Raw genomic sequence first — 10,823 nt, 5'->3', positions numbered from 1 at the left:
CATTAGCAAATTTCTTCTACAAGAAGCCACTTTATTTCGTTTCACATTCACATGTATCTGTAAAAGTAAAAATGCATTAACACAACACAGCTCCTGGTTACTCAATGGAGGAGAGAATATGATGGAGACAGAAAACAGCAAAAGTTATTCCCAAAATTGGCTAAATCTAGGTCTTAAGCGCGTGGAGTGGTTGGAAGATGAAGATGAGAAAGCAGAGCAGAGATCATCGTCTCTCGCCTATATAAACAAACAGAGACGGTATCACAACACAAAAATATCACAATAAGCTAGAACACCACAGAGCAAGATATTCAAATAGTAAAAAAAAAAAAAACTTGTATATTCATTCAAAAGCGAGATTTTCCAGATCAAAATCATTCGCTTTCGCTTAAAGGTTGTTAAATTTTTCGAGTTTCGTTTGGTTGCTTTTTAGAAGAGTTCATATTGTTGTTGAAACCAAGCATCGAACACTTTCCTTCTTCTTCTTCTTCTTATCTCATTGCGTGCTTTTCACGGATCCGCTTAAGTTTCAGCATTGCAAAACCCTTAGAATCGAGTGCTACCGATTGAGCCAACCTGCTTTTTTCATCATCGAATTGCATTAGAACGTAGAAAGATCCTTTTATGGATAATTGTTGTTTCTCTAACTAGTTTAGTACGCAGTATATGACGATGAACTCGCTTATTTAATTTAGATACAATGGGGAATGAAAATGGAGAAGAATGGCGAGAGGAGCTTACTAGTCCTGATGGAAATACTGATGAGCTGCCTATAGAACGCCTTATTAGAGCCGTAAGTAACATTACTGATTTTGAAGGGTATTTGCAACAAGGCAGTGTCATAGCTGCCATTCCTCTTTTGGCGTTGAAACATTATTCTGAACTTGATGTATGCTTTTGGTTGTTTTCAGGTGAAGTCCGCCTCGCCACAAGCACTTTCTTCTGCAGTAAGTGACATTAGATCGGTTGTAAGCATGGTTGATACGATAGCTGGTTCAGCTCCAGGAAACGGTTCGAGAGCTTCAGTTGGCGAAGACTTGGTTGCAATGACTAAATGTCGTCTCCATGCAAGAGACTTCATGACGCAAGAGGGAATGATGGCGACCACGAAAATGAAACGTCACAAAACTGCAATGCCACTGAGCGTTGGTTCACTGGGAGGAAGTGTTGGTGATAACTACAAGCAGTTTGCTGGTTTGGTAGGTATGGCATCTACTGTGACTTGTGGTGGAAATAAGGCAAGAACTGAGGTACAGTTTTCAGTTACACTTCCCTTAGATATATCTAAAAATTTGGACGCATAAAGGTTTCAGTTTTGTTATTTTGAAGACTCTCAATCTTGGACTGCAGACCGAGCACGCCCTTTTGGAGGAAATTAAGGAAATAAATCAGCGGCTGTTAGATACAGTCGTTGAAATTTGTGATGATGAAGATGCTGCTGATCCTAGTGAGAAAGTAACATCAAGCAAAGAGTGTGAAGGAACAACAATTAGATTCTCGTTTATAGCTGTTTCCCTCAGCCCAGGTTTGAAGGCTCATCTCTCGTCAAAACAAATGGTAAGTATGGTTATCTCGTTATAACATTTTTAGAAACATTATTTTAGTTATCCCTTTTTAAAGTATGTTTCTGCCTCTATCACAGTTTCCTCTTCGACCACTGCGTCTGCTGGTTCCTTGTAGCTACCCCAACATCTCTCCATCTATTCTGGACATACTCCCGGTTGAAATCAGGTACAAGCACGATCCTTCAGTTTTAAGTAATTAGATACATGTTTCTTTCATACCGAGTCAAGCAAACATCTACCATATCGTTAAAAATTGTCCAAAATCCTGTCTGTAGATAAGAAACTGCATCATCTTATTAACCTTAACGTGATCTGGTTTCTTGAACAGCAAAAAGAACGAGGACCTCTCGTCCAAAGTTATGGCAAGGTTCAACATATTGCTAAGAAGTTTGTCACAGCCAATGTCGCTCAAAGACATAGCCAAGACATGGGACGCTTGTGCTCGGGCAGTGATCGATGAGTACGCACAGCAATTTGGTGGTGGAACTTTCAGCTCAAAATACGGAACTTGGGAGAAACATGTAGCCGCTTCCTGAATCTGATGGAAGTCCTTAACACCATCTCCACTCATCAACAACTCATTTAAATTTCTTAAAATTAAATATTTAATATTTTATTAATAAAAGAATATTTAACCAATAAGAAGAAGAGAATAAAGGAGAAATTCATTTAAGTTTCTCTCTCAGTTCCTAAAATACTTATACAAGAAACGGTTCTTTAATTTCTCTCTCCTTAGTTATACATTTTTAATATTTTTTAATTTTTTAATTAAAAGCAACCCTATGCAAATCACCACTGGAGGTGCCATTAATGGTAGCTCTGCTTTTCGTTTTACTGTTTCATATCAGAAAACCAAAAAAGGCTTTAGTATAAGGTTTGTATGCTCTCTACTGTAGACGGTGTAGTGAAAATATAATCAAACAAATCCCTGTGAATGTAGTGGATAGATATAGGAAACTGCCAGTAATTGTTGTTCCATTTGTAATGTGCTTCTTTTGAAATTTAACACTCACCTGTCACCCTCAATGTTGTTGTTGACCGGTCCTCTCTAGTGCCATGTTTCTCGTAGGCTTCTAACTTGTATTATGATCCAAATGATTAAAAACTGATTGTCATAGGTTATTCTAGTGAATTACTCATATACGTGTAATACTATAAGACTAATGAGCTTGAAGAATATATTGTTGCAAGATTATGAGTCTTTGGGTTAGTGGATGCACAAACAAGCGCTTAATACAATTGATTCCTGAGAGAAACTGCATGCTTTCATTAGTAGATTAGTTTTTGTTACAGATTGGTGATTTTTATTGACATGTCTATCCTACGTTGTAAGTTTCTTTCCCAATTGTTTTAGTTGTAATTAAGTTGTGAATCTATTATGCATGTGCATGTGAAATGTGTGTGTACACACGGGTATGGTCAAACAAAGCAGAATTTTGATGTTGGCTTCATTTGACCCACAAATTTATGTCTATTACAAAATTAAAAATTTCGACTCGATACGAGATCATTCATAATATATAAATTTCTGATTCTTTATAAATATTTTAGAAAAAAAAATAAAAAAGAAAATTACAGTTAATATTTCTGTATATTTTTCTCACAGTTTTAGAAACAAATAAATAAATACAATTTAATTTAAAAAAACAATTTAAAATAAAAAATAAATTACTTTAAAAATGTGAATCATAACAAAAATATCTTATTTTGTAATATAAAATTTTCAAAACTATGAAAATAAAAAAAATTTCTTTATAAATTAATATTTTATTAATTTATCGATAAAACCTTTATTTTATAGTCCCGACCTTATTAATTTATAGAGGTTTTAGTGTAAAAAAAAACTAACAATAGTGACACTAAAAATACGAGTACACGCATAGCAAATCTTTGAGTAAAAAAAAAATATTTGTCCACCGAAGAAAATACAATAATCCAAATAAGGTACCACGACTAAAAACCGATTTGGATAGCCACAGCTGCACCTCATTATCTCCATTGTGATTTTCGTTAACGTGTTCGTTTCAATACACATGACTCTGATCCTCCTTACACAATCAGCACTAATCAGTCACATTAGTGCTGTTCCTCCTATCCATATAAGGCTGACTAAAACCGATTTGGATAGCCACAACTGCACCTCATTATCAATAACACAACCACTAACCAGCAAAAATAGCCCCAGCTGCACCTCATTATCTCCATTGTGATTTTCGTTGACGTCTTCGTTTCAATTTCTCTCAAATTAGTAAAAAAAAGTAATTCTAAATTGTTGCACATACACATGATGACTCCTCCTTACACAATCAACACTAGAATCGAACTACCACCAAAGCTAGATAAGACGAAATAAAAGTTTGGATTTGAGTTCTTAAAACTTGTGTGATATAAGAAACCCACTTGTTGTAAATTCTTAGTATAGTAAAAAAAAAAATAATAATTCTTGATCGTTCCACCATACACATGACTCGTCAATCACTCAATCTCTAACAGCAAAAAGCTAAGAGAGTAAAAGTGGAATAGTTTTGGAAATGTTGAAACTCTTCATCTTCCATATTACTTGCATTAGCAAATTTCTTCTACAAGAAGCCACTTTATTTCGTTTCACATTCACATGTATCTGTAAAAGTAAAAATGCATTAACACAACACAGCTCCTGGTTACTCAATGGAGGAGAGAATATGATGGAGACAGAAAACAGCAAAAGTTATTCCCAAAATTGGCTAAATCTAGGTCTTAAGCGCGTGGAGTGGTTGGAAGATGAAGATGAGAAAGCAGAGCAGAGATCATCATCTCTCGCCTATATAAACAGAGACGGTATCACAACACAAAAATATCACAATAAGCTAGAACAACACAGAGCAAGAGATTCAAATAACAAAAAAAAAACTTCTCTATTCATTCTTTCAAAAAAAAAAAAATGGGGATCGTAGCATTCAATTGGGCTGAGGGAGGCAACAACCAACTGATGCTGCTGATGAACAGAGACAATTGGGGAAACAGGCAAGTTTACGTTTCTTACTATGATTACATTCAGACATTGTTGGTGACTTGTTGGATAAGTTTTGTTGATAAATGTTTTTTTTTTATGAATAGGGTCATAAGTAAGGCATCTTGGAATAGAAATGGCCAGATCTTGAGTGGTCGGTGCAAAAAAAACGAAGGGACGTGGTTTGGCATTTCTAAACGAGGCCGAGTCGCTTTTCTCGTGAATACATCCTTGTTGTTAGACCGCGTTAAGGCTAACTCCGGCTCGGAGTTGTATCCTCTTCATTTCTTGGAGGTTTTGTATTTTTTTTTATATTTTCTAATGTTTTGTCACTTTTCTTCTCCTAATTCATTTTCTAATATATATTTAAAACTCTCCGATCACGGACAGGGAGACTTGAGTCCACAGCAGTTTGCCGAGGAACTAAAACAGCATGAACAGGAGAGTAATGAAAGACTGGTCTATAGTCTTATCGTCGCGGACATGACTTCAAATTCAATGGTTCATATCAGGAAACCCGAGGCATACAAGTCTAATGTCGTAATCGAAAACGTTACGTTTGGTGTGCATACACTTTCTTCTTACGAGGGTCTCGATTCCACTGAATCTCCCAGGGTAATTTATATTAACTAGTGTCTTGTAACAGAGTAAATCCTCTGTTTTTTTTAATTAATTTTGTAAATTGAGACCTGACCTCTTGGTATTAATTATGCAGGATTTACTTCTGAGCGGCTTATTTAGCCAGATGATTGTTGATTTGGGAAACAATCAACTACCACCTCTAAGGGACATTGCTGGAAAGTTTATGTATGATACTGAGGGAGAAAGAGACGCGGTGTTTCTTGAAACTACGGATGAACATCCTTCTGGAAATGTATGATTTGTTGATCATCTAATTTAACGTTTCTATATATGATCCTCACCATACATCTACTGTAATTTTTATTTGGTTTAGTTGGACATGCAACGCTATGGAACAACAAGTACGACAGCACTGGTGGTGAAGCACACTAGGGAAGTGATGTTCTTTGAGAGGTTCATGGACACTAATGGTGGATGGGATAAGCACGACTTCAATTTCAACATCGAGTAGAGAGCGAGAGAGTTACAAAAGAAACATTGCGCAGCATCCAAATCATATTACTATCTTTAGTTATTAAATAATCGTGTTGATGCTGTTTATCATAGATCTCTCTAATTAATCTTTTGTCGACTCAGGGAAACCTATTTCCCTTGGTCAGTCTATGAACATTATTATGATGCTTAATATAAATACTTTATTTTCTAAAGTTCAATCTATACAATTCCTGAGCTATACTCTTTAACTCTTTATGGAAATCCTGATCAAACAATTTCAAGCAACTAGTCAAGATCCATTAAATTTATTTGTCAGAAGCTTTGAGAAAAAAATAATCAAGAACGTTCTAAATATAGCAAGAACATATAGAAATTAAGACAAAAGCATGCACACTACCATTTACCATGACAACTATAACTAACCAACAAAAAAGCCCAATACATGAAGATATTGTTTGTTTTCAAACTCTTATAAGTTATAAGTCTTAACGGCTGACAAAGAGATTACTATTTTCCAATAATTATCATAATCAGTATCACACAAATCACCAAAGTTATCATAAAACAATTGGAATATTAGTATGGAGCTACTATGATACCCTTTCTAGATTTTAATATGAAAATGATCAATTTTGCGTGTCACAAGAAATCTCTTTTGTTTTTGGTATATTAAGTTTTAAACGATTCCACATGTATATACTTAGTGTCTATTTAATAAAACAGAGTCACTTAGCCACTAGGATCTGATTACCAAAGCTAATTAAGACAAAATACTAGTTGGATTTGAGTCTCAAACTTGTGTGCCATTAAAAACCACCTTTGTATACTTTTAGAATCGTAAAAATATTTCTAATGTGTTCCACATACACATGACTCTTCCTTACTCTATCAGTAGAAAAGTTAGAGCAAGAGTGAAAGAATATGAGAAATGTTGAGACAATGAGGACTCTTAAAGTATTGATTAAAAAACATTACATGCGCTAAAATCAATAAAATAAGTAAAAATATATTTAATATTCTCATCAAGCAATTAGAAATTTATACCTTTACGTGGTTATTATATTTAATCCAACTAAAATAATGTTACATAACTTTAATGGTAACTGAGTCAAAACTATTTTTTTTATGTCAAAATCTAATTAAGCATTGAAATATGCATTAATATATGTAATTTTCCATATATATATATATATATACATACACGTAAATTAGTATAATGCGATTATGGTTAAAAACACTAAATTTTAAAATGAATAATTTCTTATAGGTATCAAAATCATATCAAGTAGATTTGACTGGATCATAATAATGTTATAACAATGCTGTATTACTATTATATGTCTACGGGCCATTTTGTCCATACAAAAAAAAAGTATACGGGCCTTAGCAAATTAGCCCATTATTCTCAACTTTTAAAAAGGTTCTAAAAATTTAAGCCTTAACTAATTCCTACAAAACAAACAAACAAACAAACATCAATCGCTCGCCGTCGGGTTATTTTACATATATATATATATCTATCGCCACCGCTTCAGGCCGTCTCCTCTGCAATCTTCATCACCAAATCAACCCTTATCGCCTGGTAAAATCGATTTTTTTAAAATCAATTCGCTCTCCTATGATGTTGATCTGTTCCTACTGAAGTTAAATCTCATCTTTGTTCTGAGATAGTTTCTGTATTTAGGGTTTCAAGATCCCCAATTTCTGATTATCTGGTAATTGTCAAATTATTGAGATTTCTTTAAAGTTGAATACTTTTCTCAATCTAGTAATTGATCATTACAAAAAAAGTATTGATTTTTGTGTTTTGATTCGATTGTTTTTTTGTGGGAAAAGGTGCTGCTGAAACAATGGGAAAGAGGAAATCAAGAGCAAAGCCTGCTCCAACGAAGAGAATGGATAAGCTTGACACAATCTTTAGTTGTCCTTTCTGCAATCACGGGTCCAGTGTCGAATGCAATATGTAAGATGAAGTATATATCACAATATGTGTGAATTGTGATTGGATGGGATGAAAACTATTGAAAATTTTATTCACTGAGTCCTTTTTGTTTTTTTGGTTTTGTCAGTGATATGAAGCATCTGATTGGGATCGCAACTTGTAGAATCTGTGAAGAAAGCTTTAGTACTACTATCACAGGTTTCTTTCGAAATTGTTTTAAGTCAATATAGCATTCGGGTTTTGTTTGTAAATATCTGATCATTCTTTTTCTGTTCTGTTTTTTTTTTGGTTCTTGTGTAGCTTTGACTGAAGCTATAGACATGTAAGTGCACAACTATTTACAACGTTATGTTTTCGCTTTTGTTTCACCGTTGCTTTTTCTAATGGTTTGTTCAAAAATAAATGCAGTTATAGCGAATGGATCGATGAGTGCGAGAGGGTTAATACTGCGGAAGATGATGTTGGGCAAGAAGAAGAAGAGGAAGTAGAAGAAGAAGAAGAAGAGGAAGAGGAAGAAGAGGATGATGAAGATGACCGTGTCGCTGTCAAAAGGAAGTATAACTTCTGAGACGAGTCTTTTATCGACAATCATGTACTGTAAGTCGTTTTAGAGTTATCTGCCTTATGTTGTAATATCTATCTGAGGACATCACAAAGAACAAACTTTTGTGGTTTCTCAGCGTCTGATAGAGAAACATAACAAAATAACAGTGTATCATGATGGTTTGTAAGTGGATTAAGGCTTTGCTTAATTTGGTTCCAATCAATACATATATTACAACCCAAATTTATAGAGTGTCTTTCCTTACTCATTGTTGCTATCTATCATCTTGGGTTCCTTATGTTCTGCTGAGTCTGTAACATCGGCTCTGTACTCATAAAATCTAATCACAACCAAGAAGAGGAGGAAGTTAACCAGGTTAAGTACTGCGAAGAACATGTAATACTTATCCAGCCTAGACTCATTCAAGTTGTTTAGAATCCATCCTCTCCCCTGATTCTTTGTTATCTGAGACACTGACGAAAGGATAAAACTGCTCATGAAATTCCCGACTGCCATGCTTGTGGTCGTGTATGATGTCCCGAGGCTTTTCATGCTCTCTGGTGCTTGATCGTAGAAAAATTCTAGCTTTGCTATTTCTATGAAAGCATCAGCCAAACCCATTAGCACATACTGTGGAAGCAGCAAGAAAATTGACAAGGGAATCGGTACAGCCATCTGGTGGTTTAGCCCGTGCTCATCAGCGACCTTGAGCCTATACCGTTCAGTTATGGACGCAATGATCATGATTATGATATGAAGGACCATACCGATTCCCATTCTCTGAAGCAATGTGATACCTCTTGGATTTCCAGTGAATCGTCTTGTGAGTTTAACAAAGAAACGGTCGTATATGACTATGCAGACAAGCATTGAGAATGTTGTGAAGCCTAAGAGACTTGCGGGCGGGATGCTGAAGTTGCTTGTGAGACGACGGTCCAGGGTGGTTCCTTGTTTGATGAACAGAGTCATAATTTGAGCAAGCATCATGCTTGGGACAAATGTTACGAAGATGACAGGTATCATTTTTAGCATCTGTTTTGTTTCTTCGACTTCTGTGATAGTGCAGAGACTCCATTTATTGGTTGGTCCGGTTTTGAGTGAAGCTCGATTTAAGAATCTGCAACACAGTTAAATCTTAGGTACATACAATATATAAATAAACCAAGAATCTAAAAACGTAAACCAAATCGAACCTTCACTCTAGTAGGGGTAATTAATCATTCATTACCTTAGACTTGGAGTAGAATGGATTGGGAAAGCCCCTTTGCTTGCATATTCCGACGACGGAAGCTCATGCAAGCGAGTCGAACCATACGACATAGGTGCACGGGCTTTGATAAGTGAAGCCACGATGACTCTAGCCATCTTGGTAAATGGGCTTCCCATCGGGAGTTTATGGCGGTACAACGGAGTTCCCAACAAGAAAATGAAAATGGAAAAAGCAAGGCCTAAAGTTGAAAGACCATAACCTAACCCCCAACCCACGTTATCTTGGACATAGACAAGAACAGTAGTGGCAAAGAAAGTACCAAAGAAGATACTAAACATCCACCAATTGAAGAATGAATGCTTATGAATCTTCTCCTTTGGGTCGAATTCATCAAACTGATCAGCTCCTATTGTCGAAATGTTCGGTTTTGTACCGCCCGTACCGATCGCTAACGTGTATAACGCTCCAAAGAATACAGCTAATTGTAAAACAGAAGCTTTTTGGCAGTCTTCAACATTAGCCGTCGAACATTTTGGTGGTTTAAGTTGCGGCAGAGATACTGATAACGTCAGTAATGCCATTCCCTATGCCATAAGAAGTTATAATAAAAGTTTATGACTGATATATATATATAACTAATTTTTTTAAAAAAAAATCATGATTTGACGTGTTTCTATGTTTAAAAAAAAATGAAGACTGAAGATTATGATAATTTATTTTTAGTCATACTTAATAAATTAGTTTTGTTAAAGCAAAATTAAATAAATTCCATGACTCAATCTTTAATTATTGTCATGCATGCACGTCTAGCTAGTTTAATGGGAACATGACTTGGATTCACATTTTGAGTTCTACCTTCTACGTACGTGTACTGATAAAAACTGTAAATGAGACTCTTAAAAACAATATGTAGTAGCCTTTATTATCTCCAAATATTTACTACCTAAAACTGAACGCCATTTATATTGTTCATTGTAAGTTTTTCTACCACTGATTTCGAATTAAAAATTATCCAATCAACTAAATCTTTTTGTTAAAACATAAAAAATATACATACCGATAAATAAATTAGGGAAGCGATGACAAAGGTGATATATCGACCAAGATGAGCATCGGCAACATAAGCACCCAAGATTGGAGTGAGCCAACTAGTCCCAACCCAATTGGTCACATTGTTCGACGACTTGACGGTTCCTTGGTGCAATATGGTTGTCATGTATATCACTAGGTTGCTCGATATCCCGTAATAAGCCATCCGTTCAAACACCTCGTACACTATAATCATATTAACATTCCAAATACCAGTTAAATCTTAATCAAATACATACAAACATATCTGAAATTAGAGAAAACAAAAACAAAAACTTAAAGTGATACATACCAACGACGAAGGAGCAAGCTTTCCAACAGCCTCTTTGAGATCTTCGGACACGATTGCCTCGAAGATCAACTGTTCCATCTTTTGTATAGTCGTCTCCGACCTCTTCGACTGCCAT

The 10,823-nt window shown here is 35.3% G+C and overlaps 4 protein-coding genes across 5 annotated transcripts; 3 read left to right on the top strand and 1 right to left on the bottom strand.

Annotated features, from left to right (window-relative positions):
• Nucleotides 254-2,296, top strand: LOC104724788 (mediator of RNA polymerase II transcription subunit 15a-like). Its single transcript, XM_010443339.2, has 6 exons — nucleotides 254-394; nucleotides 696-793; nucleotides 912-1,250; nucleotides 1,351-1,557; nucleotides 1,643-1,731; nucleotides 1,894-2,296. Exons 2-6 carry the CDS (start codon nucleotides 701-703, stop codon nucleotides 2,099-2,101), a joined length of 936 nt encoding a protein of 311 aa, XP_010441641.1. The 5' UTR covers nucleotides 254-394; nucleotides 696-700; the 3' UTR covers nucleotides 2,102-2,296.
• Nucleotides 4,392-5,849, top strand: LOC104724787 (transport and Golgi organization 2 homolog). Its single transcript, XM_010443337.2, has 5 exons — nucleotides 4,392-4,568; nucleotides 4,662-4,848; nucleotides 4,945-5,169; nucleotides 5,270-5,428; nucleotides 5,510-5,849. Exons 1-5 carry the CDS (start codon nucleotides 4,486-4,488, stop codon nucleotides 5,645-5,647), a joined length of 792 nt encoding a protein of 263 aa, XP_010441639.1. The 5' UTR covers nucleotides 4,392-4,485; the 3' UTR covers nucleotides 5,648-5,849.
• Nucleotides 7,101-8,325, top strand: LOC104724783 (transcription elongation factor 1 homolog). 2 transcript variants are annotated; one of them, XM_010443332.2, is made up of 5 exons: nucleotides 7,101-7,213; nucleotides 7,468-7,594; nucleotides 7,701-7,771; nucleotides 7,874-7,895; nucleotides 7,982-8,325. In XM_010443332.2, the coding sequence occupies exons 2-5, from the start codon at nucleotides 7,482-7,484 to the stop codon at nucleotides 8,139-8,141; spliced, it is 366 nt and encodes a 121-aa protein (XP_010441634.1). In that variant the 5' UTR covers nucleotides 7,101-7,213; nucleotides 7,468-7,481; the 3' UTR covers nucleotides 8,142-8,325. The 2 variants fall into 2 exon arrangements, with proteins under 2 accessions (XP_010441634.1, XP_010441635.1); XM_010443333.2 differs by having other exon boundaries at nucleotides 7,101-7,346.
• LOC104724784 (protein NRT1/ PTR FAMILY 5.3-like) lies at nucleotides 8,364-10,823 on the bottom strand. The gene is made up of 4 exons (XM_010443334.1): nucleotides 10,709-10,823; nucleotides 10,385-10,602; nucleotides 9,346-9,911; nucleotides 8,364-9,234 (listed from the first exon to the last, which is right to left on the bottom strand). Exons 1-4 carry the CDS (start codon nucleotides 10,821-10,823, stop codon nucleotides 8,379-8,381), a joined length of 1,755 nt encoding a protein of 584 aa, XP_010441636.1. The 3' UTR covers nucleotides 8,364-8,378.

This window comes from Camelina sativa, chromosome 11 (assembly GCF_000633955.1).
Source record: "Camelina sativa cultivar DH55 chromosome 11, Cs, whole genome shotgun sequence".
Classification (NCBI taxonomy): domain Eukaryota; kingdom Viridiplantae; phylum Streptophyta; class Magnoliopsida; order Brassicales; family Brassicaceae; genus Camelina; species Camelina sativa.
The sequence above is the reverse complement of the archived record's forward strand: the minus strand, read 5'-3'. Positions and strand labels throughout refer to the sequence as shown.

What these genes read in the sequence shown, in the direction of transcription:
- LOC104724784 (XM_010443334.1), bottom strand. Translation starts at nt 10,823, where the DNA reads ATGGCAGTCGAAGAGGTCGGAGACGACTATACAAAAGATGGAACAGTT. An exon ending in CTTCCCTAATTTATTTATCG is followed by an intron (nt 9,912 to 10,384) that starts GTATGTATATTT and finishes CTTATGGCATAG; the next exon opens with GGAATGGCATTACTGACGTT. An exon ending in CATTCTACTCCAAGTCTAAG is followed by an intron (nt 9,235 to 9,345) that starts GTAATGAATGAT and finishes ACTGTGTTGCAG; the next exon opens with ATTCTTAAATCGAGCTTCAC.
- LOC104724783 (XM_010443332.2), top strand. Translation starts at nt 7,482, where the DNA reads ATGGGAAAGAGGAAATCAAGAGCAAAGCCTGCTCCAACGAAGAGAATG. An exon ending in CTTTAGTACTACTATCACAG is followed by an intron (nt 7,772 to 7,873) that starts GTTTCTTTCGAA and finishes GTTCTTGTGTAG; the next exon opens with CTTTGACTGAAGCTATAGAC. An exon ending in TTGACTGAAGCTATAGACAT is followed by an intron (nt 7,896 to 7,981) that starts GTAAGTGCACAA and finishes AAATAAATGCAG; the next exon opens with TTATAGCGAATGGATCGATG.
- LOC104724787 (XM_010443337.2), top strand. Translation starts at nt 4,486, where the DNA reads ATGGGGATCGTAGCATTCAATTGGGCTGAGGGAGGCAACAACCAACTG. An exon ending in AGAGACAATTGGGGAAACAG is followed by an intron (nt 4,569 to 4,661) that starts GCAAGTTTACGT and finishes TTTTATGAATAG; the next exon opens with GGTCATAAGTAAGGCATCTT. An exon ending in ATCCTCTTCATTTCTTGGAG is followed by an intron (nt 4,849 to 4,944) that starts GTTTTGTATTTT and finishes GATCACGGACAG; the next exon opens with GGAGACTTGAGTCCACAGCA.
- LOC104724788 (XM_010443339.2), top strand. Translation starts at nt 701, where the DNA reads ATGGGGAATGAAAATGGAGAAGAATGGCGAGAGGAGCTTACTAGTCCT. An exon ending in TAGAACGCCTTATTAGAGCC is followed by an intron (nt 794 to 911) that starts GTAAGTAACATT and finishes GGTTGTTTTCAG; the next exon opens with GTGAAGTCCGCCTCGCCACA. An exon ending in ATCTCTCGTCAAAACAAATG is followed by an intron (nt 1,558 to 1,642) that starts GTAAGTATGGTT and finishes CCTCTATCACAG; the next exon opens with TTTCCTCTTCGACCACTGCG.